Here is a 14,580-nt window from a genome sequence, read left to right on the forward strand (position 1 = left end):
TAAAGGATTATTTTCCGGGTCACACATTGAAGACCCTCAGCAACATTTGAAAAACTTTCTGTCAATTTGTGTGACTCAAAGGCAACCAAATGTGACCCTATAAGCTATCATGCTATTACTGTTCCTGTGCTCTATGACTGGGGAAGCTCAGACTTGGCCGAATTCACTCCCAATCAATTCCATTGTCACCTGGGAGGAATTAGTAAAGCAGTTCCTGAATAAGTTCTACCCGTCCAACAAGACTGCAAGGCAGATTGATGAAATATTGTAGTACAAGCAGCAACCGACTGAGACCTTGCAAGAAACTTGGGAAAGATTTAAAGGGATTCTGGTAAAGTGTCCTCACCATGGCATTCCAGACTAGATGCTTGTCCAGAGATTCTACATGGGTTTAGCTGATAATTTAAAGGCCAATGTGGATGCTTCAGCTGGAGGTGCATTTTTGAGTAAGACATTCACCGAGTGCAAAGTCCTTCTTGACAAGATGTCCCAGAATTCAGGGTGGATGACTAGAGGTACAACACTAGCACCCATAGTGCATTCAGTTCCTCTTGACCCAAATAATTCGCATGCAGAGAACATGGCCACACTTATGACTTAGATGAGTATTTTGACAAAGAAGATAGATGAGATGGGTATGAAACAGGTGCATATTGTTGACACGACAAATGGAGGACTGTGTACACCCTGTGTTAATCAGTCTTATGTGTGTTCATGGAGCGAAGAAGTGAAAATCAAGGGGCAAGGGAAGACATGAATTATGTTAACAACTTTGGGGGTCAGAGACAAGGAGGACAGTAGTGGAGATCAGCACTAAATCAGCAATACAGACCCAACATGCCTCGGCCTGGGGGCATGCAAGTTCAAGGACAAATGGTGCCATACCACTAGAGACAATCGGGCTACCCACAGTAGAACCAGCAACAGTTGACATATCAGCCACCTCCTCAACAACAAGATAACAACATGGTAGAGATCAGGGGGATGCTCCAGCAAATCATTGGGACAAATGGTAAGATGCAAGAAAATTTGGCAGTACATGATTCAGCTATAAAGAACATTCAAACTCAGTTGGGGCAGTTGTCTATGGAGTTAAACAACCGCCCCCAGGGAACATTGCCAACGGACACAAATATTAACCCCAAGGAGCAAAACCCGAATCCGCTGATGGCAGTAAGTCTCCGGAATAGGAGAGATTTAGACAAAGAGCAGGAGGTTGCACAAGCCAGCAAAGAGACTACGCCAGCCACTCCAATTCCACTAGAGGTAGATGAACCATCAAATCTGACTGAAGTGGTGGTTGAACAAGGTCAAGATGAAAAGGGTAAGGCTAAGGTAAATGAACAAGCTGCAGAACAGGTGGTGCCTCTTGTACCACAGAACCCCAATAGAGAGAAGCTAGAAAGCAGTGCACAAAGGGTGATACATGCACCATTCCCTCAGAGACTGGTAAAACAATGGAAGGAAGATCAATACAAGAAATTCATGGAGATGCTGCGTCAAATTCAGTTGAATATTCCTTTGATGGATGCCTTCAGGGAGATGCCAGGTTATGCGAAGATGATGAAAGACCTAATGTCATGGAAGTTTGATTTTCAAGACCTATCCATAGTGACTCTAACGTAGACCTGCAGCACAGTAGTGACCAGACCGATGGCTCAAAAGATGCCCGACCCAGGTAGCTTCACTATTCCATGCACGATTGGGAGTTATACCTTTGCAAAGGCATTATGTGATTTGGGAACCAACATAAATTTGATGCCTCTGGATTTATACACCAAATTGGGCATTGGCAAAGCTAGATCGACTTCGATGCTGCTGAAATTGGCTGATCGCACGGTAAAAAGGCCTACTAGGATTCTTGATGATGTGTTGGTGCAAGTGGGGAAGTTCGTGTTCCCTGCAGACTTTGTTATTCTAGACTGTCAGGTAGATGAGGAGATACCTATCATTTTAGGTAGGCCATTTTTGGCCACTGGGAGAGTACTGATCAATTGTGAGACTGGGGAATTAAAAATGAAACTGAACGATGAAGAAGTCATATTCAATGTTCAGCAATCTATGAGGAGACCCAATGAATATGCTAATTGCTCTCTAGTGGAGGCAGTGGATATGATTCTGCAAGAAGATGATGTGACCCTGATTGCTAAAGATCCATTGGAGGCATGTCTGACAAATTTAGAAGAGATGGATGGTGAAAGGTTAGCTGAGTGGGTCATGTCACTTGAAGGCCAAGGATTCTGGAAAAGGGACCCTCAGTTCGAGTCCCTGGAGTTAGAAAAAAGGGCTACACCTCCAGCAAAGCCATCAGTAGAGGAACCACCCAAGCTGGAGCTGAAGCCGCTCCCAGATCACCTCGGCTACGTTTTCTTAGGACTTAATTCTACTTTGCATGTTATTATATCATCCGGTTTGCTAGATGTGCAGGTAGAACATCTCTTACAGGTACTGCAGGAAAGTAAGACTGCCATTGGCTAGACCATGGCAGACATAAAGGGTATCAACCCAGCCTTCTATATGCACAAGATTCTCTTGGAAGAAGGGCACAAACCTTCTAGAGAACATCAACGAAGGTTGAACCCGAACATGAAAGAGGTAGTAAAGAAGGAAGTGATCAAATGGTTAGATGCGGGAATCATCTTCCCCATCTCTGATAGCAATTGGGTCAGCCCTATCCAATGTGTGCTGAAAAGGGGGAATGATTGTTGTGCAAAATGAGAACAATGAGTTGATCTCAACTCGTACAGTCACGGGATGGCGGATTTGCATGAATTACCGAAAATTGAACACAGCCACCCGGTAGGACCACTTACCCTTGCCTTTCAGTGACCAAATATTGGACAGGCTGGCCGGGAGATCGCACTTCTGTTTCTTGGATGGATATTCGGGGTATAATCATATATCAATAGCCCCAAAGATAGAGAGAAAACATCCTTCACTTGTCCGTATGGCATCTTCACCTTTCGGAGAATGCCTTTTGGGCTTTGCAATGCACCAGCGACATTTCAACGGTGCATGTTAGCCATTTTCACATACATGGTGGAGGATATTTTGGAGGTCTTTATGGATGATTTCTCCGTGGTGGGAGATTCATTCGAGGTCTGTCTTCACAACTTAAGAAGAGTGCTCAAAAGATGTGTGGAGACAAATTTAGTGTTGAACTGGGAGAAGTGCCATTTTATGTTTCAGGAAGGGATAGTCCTGGGGCATCGAGTGTCCAGTAAAGGAATTGAGGTCAACCATGCTAAGATTGACGTGATTGAAAAACTACCACTGCCCTCTTCAGTCAAGGCGGTGAGAAGTTTCCTTGGGAACGCCGGGTTCTATAGGCGATTCATAAAAGATTTCTCCAAAATTGCTAACCCATTATGCAAACTCCTTGAAAAGGATCACCCCTTTGTGTTTTCTAATGATTGTAGGTTGGCATTTGAGGAGCTGAAGAAGCGATTGGTGACTGTACCCATCATTTTTGCACCCAACTGGGAGCAGCCATTTGAGCTCATGTGCGACGCAAGTGACTATGCCATAGGAGCAGTCTTAGAGCAGCGAAAGGATAAACTGATGCACCCGATTTACTATGCAAGCAGAACGCTAAGCGGTACACAACTCAATTACACCGTGACGGAAAAGGAAATGTTGGCTATCGTTTTTGCATTCGACAAATTCAGGGCATACTTGATTGGCTCGAAGGTTATGGTTTACACTGACCATGCAACAATTAGGTACCTGGTAGAAAAGAAAGAGTCAAAGCCACGCTTGATTCGTTGGGTTCTTCTATTGCAAGAATTTGATCTGGAGATACGTGATAGAAAAGGGAGAGAGAACCAAGTAGCTGACCATCTTTCACAGTTGGAAGGAGCTGAAAAGAAGGTAGAGGTTGAGGATATAACAGAGACATTCCCGGATGATCAGTTACTGGAAATGACAATGGAGGAGGCACCATGGTATGCTGATAATGCTAATTATTTAGCAAGTGGTATTGTACCTTATGAACTCTCCTTAATACAAAAGAAAAAGTTCTTTCGTGATTGTCGGTATTATTATTGGGATGAACCTCTGTTGTTTAAAATATGTGTAGATAACATGATCCGGCGGTGTATCCCCGAGAAAGATCAACATTCTGTTTTGCAGGCTTGCCATGCTTCACCATATGGTGGACACTTTGGAGGAATTCGGACAACAACTAAGGTGTTGGAGTCAGGCTTGTACTGGCCTACTCTGTTCAAGGATGCCCATGCTTGGGTTAAAAGCTGCGATGAATGCCAAAGAACTGGCAACATATCTCATAGACACAAGATGCCAATAACCACAATTCAAGAGGTGGAGACTTTTAACATGTGGGGGATTAACTTATGGGGCCATTCGTTAGCTCGTATGGTAACAAGTACATATTGGTAGCAGTTGACTATGTCTCCAAGTGGGTCGAAGAAGTGGCTCTTTCGGCCAATGATGCTAAAGGGGTACTAGGCTTTCTAAAGAAGAACATTTTCACACGTTTTAGTACCCCAAGAGTTATACTCAGTGATGGCGGAACCCATTTCTGCAGTAGAGCATTCGCATGGCTGTTGGAAAAATATGAAGTTCGTCATAAAGTGACCACCCCTTACCATCCACAATCGAGCAGGCAAGTTGAAGCATCCAACAGGGAGATTAAAAGTGTCCTCACAAAAATAGTGAATGCAACAAGGACTGACTAGGCAAAGAAATTGGATGATGCATTATGGGCGTACTGCACAGCCTTCAAAACCCCAATTGGTATGTCACCATACAAGTTGGTATTTAGCAAGGCATGCTACCTCCCAATTGAGCTAGAGCATAAAACACTTTGGGCATTGCGGCAGTTAAACTTAAACATGGAGACAGCAGGTACTAACAGAATCACTGGGTTACATGAGCTCAAGGAATTCAAGTTCCAGGCCTTTGAGAGTGCTAGATTATACAAAGAAAGGATGAAATTAATGCATGATAAGAACATCTTGGATCGAAACTTCAAACTCGGAGATTTAGTGTTGTTTTACAACTCGAGATTGATATTGTTTCCGGGTAAGTTAAAGTCTCGATGATTAAGACCCTTCAGAGTGGTGCAAATATTCTTAAGTGGACCTGTCGAGATTAAATTAGAAGATAGGAAAAATAAGTTCACAGTAAATGGGCAAAGGTTGAAACAATACCTTGGAATGGCTGAAGAAAAAGGGGATAGAGTAGTAATCACTTTGGAAGAGCCCCAGTACGCGAATGAAGAGTGATGATCAAATGCTTGCGTCGTGCCGCGATGTTAAATCAGGCGCTGCGTGGGAGGCAACCCACGAATGTTGTTGTTAGTGTGTTCATAAAAAAAAACAACGCCAGCACCACGAGTGCGGCACGACCGCGGTAAACTACGATGGAATGCAAACTCTCTGCCTCAAATTTTACATCAGACCGCGACCGCGATGGATTGCGGTAAACCGCGGTGAGGCGTAAACTTTCTGTCTCACGATTTTAAACCCACCGCGGCTGCGGTGGACCGCGTGGGTACTAGGTATTTTTCATTTTTTTCCATTTTACTTGTTCTTTTCCTCTTCTTTTAATTTAATAACCCCCTATTATAACAAAACCCACCTCCCCCAAATATCAAAACAACCAGCACCCCCTTCTCATTCTAATTCTTCATCTCCCTCTCTTCACAACCCTAACCCCCAAATCCCTTCTTCTTCTCCTTCTTCTTCACTCATATCAACATCCCCCACCGCCATTCCTCTTACCCATTCTTCAACTAAGGTATGTACTTACCTCTCCTCTCTCTTTTCTCTGGTTTTGTGTTGTATTGTATTGTAGCTTATGTAGTTTTATGTTGATATGGTGTTGTAATTGTAGTAGATTTTTTTGTAGTTTCTTCTCCTTGTTTTTTCTATTTTAATTTCGTTTATGAGAATGTTTGGTGAATGGGCTATGTAATTAATGTTTGGAATAGTGTTTGTTGGTGGGTGATTGAATGACACAAGTGCGGAGTGTGTTGGTGTAGTTGTATACTTGATTTGGGAGGAGTTTTGATAGACTCATGAGGGCTAAATTTGTTTGGATAATGCCCCGCCCACAAGATGTTTGGGAAATTGCCCCAATGGAGATATAATGAGCTATTATGACATGGTTATGGTGAAGTCTGAGTAACCATCCATAGTCACATATTTTGCGCACTCACTAATAGGCGTTTCGTTATTTGACAGATGTAATGAGTTCAGCTAGAAAGAGATGAAACATCGGGACCTCCACTAGTGGACCGGGAGGCTCCTCACGAGCTTGGAGCCAAGCCAGTGCACCTCAATTCGATAGCACTCGGTTTGTATCCAGAGCAGTGGAGGATAGGTACAACCAGAAAGCAACTAAGAAGTTACAACATGAGGTGCACATTGATCGCACAGTTTTGGAGGTGGAATGCCCCAATATGTTTAATGAGCTGAGGCGGTGTCAGCTGGACATCTTCTTCGAGGTACCGGGGGAGGCTAATGTTCAACTAGTAAGGGAGTTCTATGCGAACTTGCTAGAACATGAGAATGGGGTTTGATGGTTCGCAGTACTCCAGTAAATGTATCCCTCGACACCATCCGCAGGGTATACATGCTGCCAATGTTTCGGGGTGAATTTGATACTTATCGTACTTTTAGCAGTACACGGGCCTTATGGGGAACTCTTCTTGATACTATCTGTGTGTCGGACAGAGAACACCTATGGATCAAGCACAGGATTACTCTCAACTCCCACTGTCTGAATTGGGAGGCTAAGTGTTGGCTCACCATTGTCAACAGTCGATTGTTGCCATCCAGCAACACGACAGATGTTAATCTACCACGGGTATCCTCAATCCACTGTTTCATGTCCCACAATGATTTTGATGTGGCCCGGCTCATCCATGAAGAGATGTTCATTAGATCACCTGAGATAACCAAGGGCCACTACTTCCCTTCGCTGATCACCCGACTGTGCCGTATTGCTAGAGTCCCTGAAGACCCTCGGGTTGATGGGAGATTGCCACTAAAAGCCCCGTTCCAGGCAAAAAAATTGGAATTGGACGAGAGCCGTTGGTGAATGTTGATGACTCTGATGATGATTCAGCTGATGATGAGGCAGCTGCGGTTCCTCCACCTCCGAGAGTTGATGTGGCAGGCCCATCACAACCACGCCGGAGCCCCCGTATGACAACTTTAGAGTGGGATATGGCTGGGTTGCATACCTCAATCACTGATTTGGGTGCCCGTGTTGATGCGGTGGCTGAGAGGCCAGTGAAGTCGGAGAAGAAATTCTTGGGCTGGTTGAGAGTGCTAGGATGTGCGTGCAACGTGAACCCAGACACTATCTCCGATCAGGAGTAAGCCTTCAGGGAAGTTCCTTAACCTCACTGTTCTTTAAATTTTTAATCCATGGGGACATGTCTTCATTTTAAGTGTGGGGTAGGGGATGCTTCATTGTATGTTTGTAATTGTAATAATTGACTGTTTGATTTTGTTTGTTTTGTCTTGCTTTGATTGTTTTGATGTTAGAGTAATAGTTCATTAGGAAAGTTAAAATAGTAAGTGACTTGTCCCGACGACGGATCTCTTTCGGCGGGGTTCTTGAGGGACTAAGTCAAGATTTTTTTTTGAAATATGGAGACTCTTCCTGATGACGGATCCTTTAGACAATTTTCTTGAGGGAAGTTAGCCTAGAGAAAAGACCAAAAAGATTTTTTTATTTTATTTTTAGGTAGTGTAGTAACTCCCCCTTGGTTTTTCTTTGGGCCACGGTTCTTTTCCAAGGGTTTAGCTTGAACCGGGTATAGGTAGTTTTTATTTATTTTTGTTCTTTTTAGTTTTTAGAGTAGGACTAATGGGCTACGAGCTAAATTCGAAGGAAAACCCTTAGCGTTGATACACCTGAGCACAATAGACACTAGAGTATAACGCCTAGCTTCATTGGTTGAATCCTGTTAGAGTGCCTTAAAATTGTACGTTTGTATCTAACTTGACACTCAAAAGAGAATGTCTTGATAAACCAATCCGGAGTGAGTCATGTGCCATGTGTGTGTGAGTTTTACTGTGTTCCATGTTTCATATTTGATGCCTAGAACTTGCCCTGTGTGTTTGCAAAGCGAAATAGTAGTTTCTTTCAGTTTTAGAAGTGATATAGGCATTTCTTTGTTGAGCCAGACATATAAAGTAAACCCACCTGAATGCAATACATCTTAGTTAACCCCGTTGAGCCTATAAGCCTATTTCTTTGGCAACCACATTGCGAACCTTACCCAATTGTTTGAATAGCTTGCCGTTTGAACCCTTTTACCTCCCAATAAGCACTTGAATAGTAGTGGAAATATGCAACAACAAAAGTGTGGGGTGGTGATTTGGTTTTTGAGTGAAACCATTGAGATAGAGAAAAGGTGTGGAATTTTGAAGCATAAAAGAAAAAGCACCACAAAAAAAAGTAAAAAAATATGGGTTATAAATAATTATAATGGTTGATAAGTGGTGGCTTGTACAAATTGCACCTAATGATGGGGATGTTTTAAACAAATGAGGTGGAGTGTTTGGTTGGCACAACTATGATCTTTAAGTTTAATGTAATTGTATTAAAAGTTCTTAGGGAGGTTAGTCACTATATCTAAATATATCGTATCTGTCCCTTAGCCTACATTACAACCAAGTAAAGTCCTATTGATCTTAGACTGAATGGGCTCAATTAGTAAAGTATTACACTACGGTCAAGCTTATGGTGCATCTTTGTGGCATGTGAACGTTCTTTCTGAGAGTGAGCAAATTTTGTCTATCTTAGTTCCTACTTGTTCTAATTATCATCATATGTGGAACTACTCTCTTGTGTGATGTGAGGGCATGTGATTCACGAAGGAAAGGTAAGTCTTGACTCTTGTATAGAGTGATTTGAGTAAGTGCTGATGTTGCATGGCATAAAAGGTTTGACTCTTGAGGTAAAGGTTGTTCACTACTAGGTACAACTTTTGTAAAATATTCATGGTGTGAGTCGTAAGGGAAAAGCTTAGGGAAGGAATTTTGATGGAGTGTGGTGGATTTCTCGAGGACTAGCAATAATTTAAGCGTGGGGTGTTGATAGTAGGCTATATAGTTGATATTTACACCTTAATATGACCATATTTTATTATTGTTTTATAGATAAATTGCCAACAAAATGCTCTAAATAGTGTTCTTTTGTTTAGCAGGGAATATTATATGAGAGAAAGCAACATGGAGTGTTTTGGAGGCGATAATGTGAAGAAAAACGCCCACTCGAGAAGTACCCAAACACAAGGAAGCATAAATGGCCTAGGCAAAAAGGCCACCGCGACCGCGGTGAACCACGGTAGATTAAAAACATAAGGCAGAAAGGTTAGCATTCACCGCGGTCGACCGAGGTTGGCCGCGACTGCGGTGCACTATTCACACTGCTGGAAAGTTTGAGGACCAAAGTGTAAAATAGGGAAAACTTTTGTAAAACCCTTATATGCTTTAGAAACTCGCCCAAGATTGTTCTAAGCTGATTTTAGACTGCTTTTGGAGGCAAGAACAAGAGTGAGAAGATCAACCAAACATTAGAGTTTTTCTATCTCCTTTTAATTCTTGCAATTTTACATTATGAACAATTTAGTAGTTTTCTCTTATTTTGTTATGAGTAGCTAAATACTTATCTTGGGTTGATGGAACCAATTGTTGGTTGAAGTTTTGACTCAAGTTGTTATAATCGAGCCGGATTTATATGATTGTTCACCTACGTTTTGTATGGTGATTAATTCAACGGGCCCTTGATTAATCGTGTCTAATTACCTTATATTGCTTGAGAGAGAATATTAGGTTAGATAGCTGTTGAACAACACCACTTTTTGGTAATTGAAGAGATTCATTACTTGAACTTAAAAGTGGGTTTAGAGATAACAAAACTTTGGTGGGATAATTTAGAGTTGCATAACTATTGTCAGCTAGAGTAGTTCGAGAGAATGCTCCAGTAAATTATTGTAGTTGATCGAGAGATAATTACGATAACCCATAACTCTTAATCCTTACAGAGTATTACGACAAGATTATAGCGGAAGAGTCAAGACCTAAACTAGCAATTGGGGAAATCACTGCCCTAGACCTTTTTACCATTGAATTATCTTTGTTTTAGCTTACGGTTGTTTTTAATAGTAGTTGAAGTAGTTAAACAAAAAAATCCAATCTTTATTGATCAAAAATCTTGCATCTAGAGATTGATTGAGTTGATAATAACATTGTCGTAGAGTGTAATAGATAGGTTAGTTCCCTGAGGATTCGATTCTAGACTTAAAACCGGATTATATTTGCAGCGACCGCTTTGTCATTTAAAAGGCATAGTTGGGTGTTATCATAGGGCCAGATTTTTGGGCTTCGGAAAAGGCCTTGGACGCTATGGAAGCATTTCACTACCAACCATTCTTTCGGACGCAGCCCCGGATGCTTCGCATCCGCAAACTCCTGCGCTAGCCTTTGCTAATTTGGTCATAATTTCTTGTAGGAATGTCCAAATGACAAACGGTTTGAATCATTAGAAACTAGACTCAAAGACCTTTTATTTAATAGTTTTTCCATCACACACATACATACACACACACACACACATATATATATATATATGCTCGCCCAAAGTTTGGTTTAGTGTGTACCCATTTGGAACATTAGTCTATCATGTAATTTCCAACTTGACTTGGTCTTAGGGCTATAATTAGACCCCCACACTATTTATAATATGTCGTGTACACTTATTATCATATCCAATTTATATCCATCATATTAATAGTCCTCGTTTGCACAAAAATAATATAATTATCACGCATCAACTTTCTTAATAACGCTTAAGTGCTTCGAAATTTTTCGGGGTGCTACATTCTCCCCCACTTAAGAACATTCATCCTCAAATGTTTTACAAGTCACTTCTAAGAATAGAGTTACCATCCTTTTACCTCCCACCAATATGCATAGGCACTTATGACTACATAGATCTTATACTTTCTTTCCAAAATCTCATCTTACTTATGGCCCTCAAAATTTGGATATCTTTACAAATTCTTAAAATTTCAACAGAGTTTTCCTTATAACTAGGACTATCCAAAAACTTTAACCTATCAAAAATAAGCCCCCACACGGGCACCAATAACAATATCACTCAACAACTAATAATACACAATATAATGTACCATCTTTACTCCACTCGGCAGTACATATACCATAAGTGCATCAAATGTAAATCTTTAAAACTCTTAACTAGTGATATATATGAATACCATTCAATATCAATAATAGCTACTACACATAGCTCCCACATCATCATTATACATGCATGCATTTTCTTTAGTCATGCATACGTCAAGTTGTACCTGAAAAGTATCTTCAAATAAACCAAAAATTTCTTTGTGATTGGACGTAGAATGGCCCATCTCCATGCTACCTAATTTGGCAGTTTCCTGGAAGCTATGGCTCATGCTTGGTGAGATCAAAATTATATTTCCCACTTGGTACCTGTAAACTTATCCATTCTGACTCATAGTCTCGAAATTTTCTTACAACCAATACTTTCAAATTAGTCTGTTGCTCGTTTTGAGTCATGTTTCTCGGAAAAGTTTTCCCACTTATGACTTTTAATATTCTCTAATCATCAAAACTATTTTGGAATATTCTTTTATTCATTCTAAAGATTAATAAGATATTTGTGATGACCCGACCGGTCTTCTTAAGAATTAACGCCTCGATCCCCTATTAACTTCTTTCCTTGAGTTTATTTCTGCTATTTTGATTTGCCGGGATGTTCGATTTTGAGTTTCGGAGAGTTTTGGGACACTTAGTCCCTAAATAAGAGCTTAAGTGTTGGAAAGTTGACCGTAGTCGGAATAGTGCGAAGACGGCCTCGGAAATCAGATGGTTCCGTTAGTTTCGTTGGGTGATTTCGGGCTTAGGGGCGTGTTCGGATTGTGTTTTGGAGGTCCTGAGCTAATTTAGGCTTGAAATGCCGAAAGGTCAAATTTTGAAGTTTCCGGTTCGATTGTGAGATTTTGATCCGAGGCTTGGAATGGAATTCTGAAAGTTGGAGAAGCTCCGTAGTGTTTAATGTGACATGTGTGCAAAATTTCAGGTCATTCAGACAAGGTTTGATAGACCTTTTGATCGAAAGCGTATTTTTAGAGTTTTTGGAATTCTTAGGCTTGAATCCGATGAAAAATAGGTGTTTTGATGTTGTTTTAAGCATTCTGAAGGTTGGAACAAGTTTGAATGAAGTAATGGAATATGTTGGTAGGTTTGGTTGAGGTCCCAAAGGCCTCGGGTGAGTTTCGGGTGGTCAATCAGACCATTTCATGATGTTTGGAGTTGTAGAAAACTGTTGTGTGTGTTGCAGACCAGTTGTTCTTCGCATTCACAAGTGGACCCTCGCATTCGCGAAGGGTTAGGATGTGGAGCTGAAGGTTTGGCCTTCGCATTCGCGAGGGAGGCCCCACATTCGCGAAGGGCTGGGGTCTTTGAACCATGCGTTCACGAGAAGGGAGTCGCGTTCGCGATGGGCTGGGAAGCTGAGCATCGCGTTCCCGAATAAGGGGACGCGTTCGCGAAGAAGGAAAATTAGTCAACGTCAATTTGTTCTTCGTGAATGTGAGGCTTTGATTGCGTTCGCGAAGAAGGATTTAAATGCTTGGGCAGAATGATTTAAAAGGCCTATTCCGCGATTTTGAGCCTAAATTCCTCCATTTTTGGGTGATTTTGGAGCTTTTGAAGGGGATTGAAGAGGGATTCAAGGGGAATCACTTAGAGGTAATATTTTTGACTTCATAACTCGTTTATATGTGATTAAAGACCTAATTGGTGGTGAGAAATTTGGGAAAAATGGGTAATTAGGGCTTGAGATTAAGAGACATTTACATTGGTATTTGAGGGGTCAATTGAACTCCGATTTCAGTGTCCTTGTTATGTATAGACTCATGAGGGTACGGGGTTTCTGAAAATGTAAATTTTACCCGATTCCGAGACGTGGGCCCGAGGGGCATTTTGGTTATTTTACCTAATTTCGCGTATTAACTTAGAATATCTTTGTAGAATCAGTTACTTGAAGTGTTATTTACGTTATAAAATTGAATTGAAAAGATTTGGGTCATTTGGAGTCGAGTATTCATGGTAAGAGCATGGTTTCGGATTGATTATTAAGTCGGTTCGAGGTAAGTGGCTTGTCTAACATTGTTTAGGGGACCTTTCCCTTAGGATTGGTATATTTGGTAATTGAAATGCCTTGTACGTGAGGTGACAATTGTGTGCTTGTGCTAATTGTTGGAAATCTGGTTTTCATTAAGTAATCACAAGTATGTTTCCTTTCCTTTTTTTATTAACTGCACTATTAAGCCTATTGTTAGCTTAGGAAAGCATGTCTAAGTGACTTAATTGCTTTATTTGCTCAACCTTCCTTACCTGAATTCTATGCAGCATGCTAGGCTAGAATCACTTGGTTGCCTTAATATGAAAATTGTCATTTCTGTATATTTTCCTGTTGCTGCTGTGTTTTTTTTTTGGGACTACATGTGGGATTCCGGTAGCTCCCCCTTGTCTAGTTATTTTGGGACTACGAATGTGGGATTCCGGTAGATCCCCCTGCATAGTTATATGGAACTACGGGAATGCGCCCGGTAGATTTCCCCAGTACTGGGTATTTATATTTGGGACTACGGAACGGGATTCCAATAGATCCCCGTGCACTATGAGTTGGACTATGGGACGGGATCTTAGGAGATCCTTTGGATATGCATATTTGGGACTACAGGACGGTATCCTGGGAGATCTCCGATTGTTATTTCAGTGCTAGACCTTATCTTTTTTTGTGTTTACCTTGTCTATGTAATAATTGTGGTAGCCCTTTTATACCTTGTGTTACTTTTATTGTTGCACTTATTTACACTGTTCTATTCTATACTATTGCTCTTTATAATTCATTTAACTTAGTAGGGCCCTGACCTTCCTCGTCACTACTCAACCGAGGTTAGGCTTGGCACTTACTAAGTACCGCTGTGGTGTACTCATGCCCTTTCTGTGCATTTGTTTTTCATGTGCAAACCCAGGTACGTCGACTTAGTCCTACCACCCGTGAGGCAAGGTGACTTCTCTAGAGACTTCGAGGTACATATGTCGCGTCCATAGACTGAGGAGTCCCTTTCCATTCTAGATTTTAAACATTTGCCCTTCTGTATTTCTTTCCTTGTTAGATATTCTGGAGTTAAACATTATTGGATATTCAAAGGCGTGTGGTTCCGTGAGTTTCCTGGTTTTGGGATAGTGTACTTGATTCTGAGAATGTTGTGTTGTATATGCCGAGCGACATTTTAACTATTGTTTTCATTCGGTTATTTTGGCTTTTGATTATTTCTTCCGCAAGTTTCGTTTATGTTCCGCATTTATTAGGCTTACCTAGTCGTAGAGACTAGGTACCATCACGACAGTTCACGGAGGGCGAACATGGGTCGTGACAAGTTGGTATAAGAGCTCTAGGTTCATAGGAGTCATGGATCACAAGTCGGTTTATTAGAGTCTCGCTGATCGGTACAGAGACATTTGTACTTATCTACGAGAGGCT

At 41.3% G+C, this 14,580-nt stretch overlaps 1 protein-coding gene and 1 non-coding gene across 2 annotated transcripts; one reads left to right on the top strand and one right to left on the bottom strand.

Annotated features, from left to right (window-relative positions):
- Positions 1-247: 247 nt before the first annotated feature.
- Positions 248-354, bottom strand: LOC142165536 (small nucleolar RNA R71). Its single transcript, XR_012696198.1, has one exon. It is a non-coding gene; the product is annotated as a small nucleolar RNA R71 (small nucleolar RNA).
- A 1,299-nt stretch (positions 355-1,653) lies between these two features.
- Positions 1,654-2,478, top strand: LOC107818454 (uncharacterized). Its single transcript, XM_016644482.2, has one exon. The coding sequence runs from the start codon at positions 1,654-1,656 to the stop codon at positions 2,476-2,478; it is 825 nt and encodes a 274-aa protein (XP_016499968.2).
- Positions 2,479-14,580: the final 12,102 nt, after the last annotated feature.

This window comes from Nicotiana tabacum, chromosome 10 (assembly GCF_000715075.1).
Source record: "Nicotiana tabacum cultivar K326 chromosome 10, ASM71507v2, whole genome shotgun sequence".
Classification (NCBI taxonomy): domain Eukaryota; kingdom Viridiplantae; phylum Streptophyta; class Magnoliopsida; order Solanales; family Solanaceae; genus Nicotiana; species Nicotiana tabacum.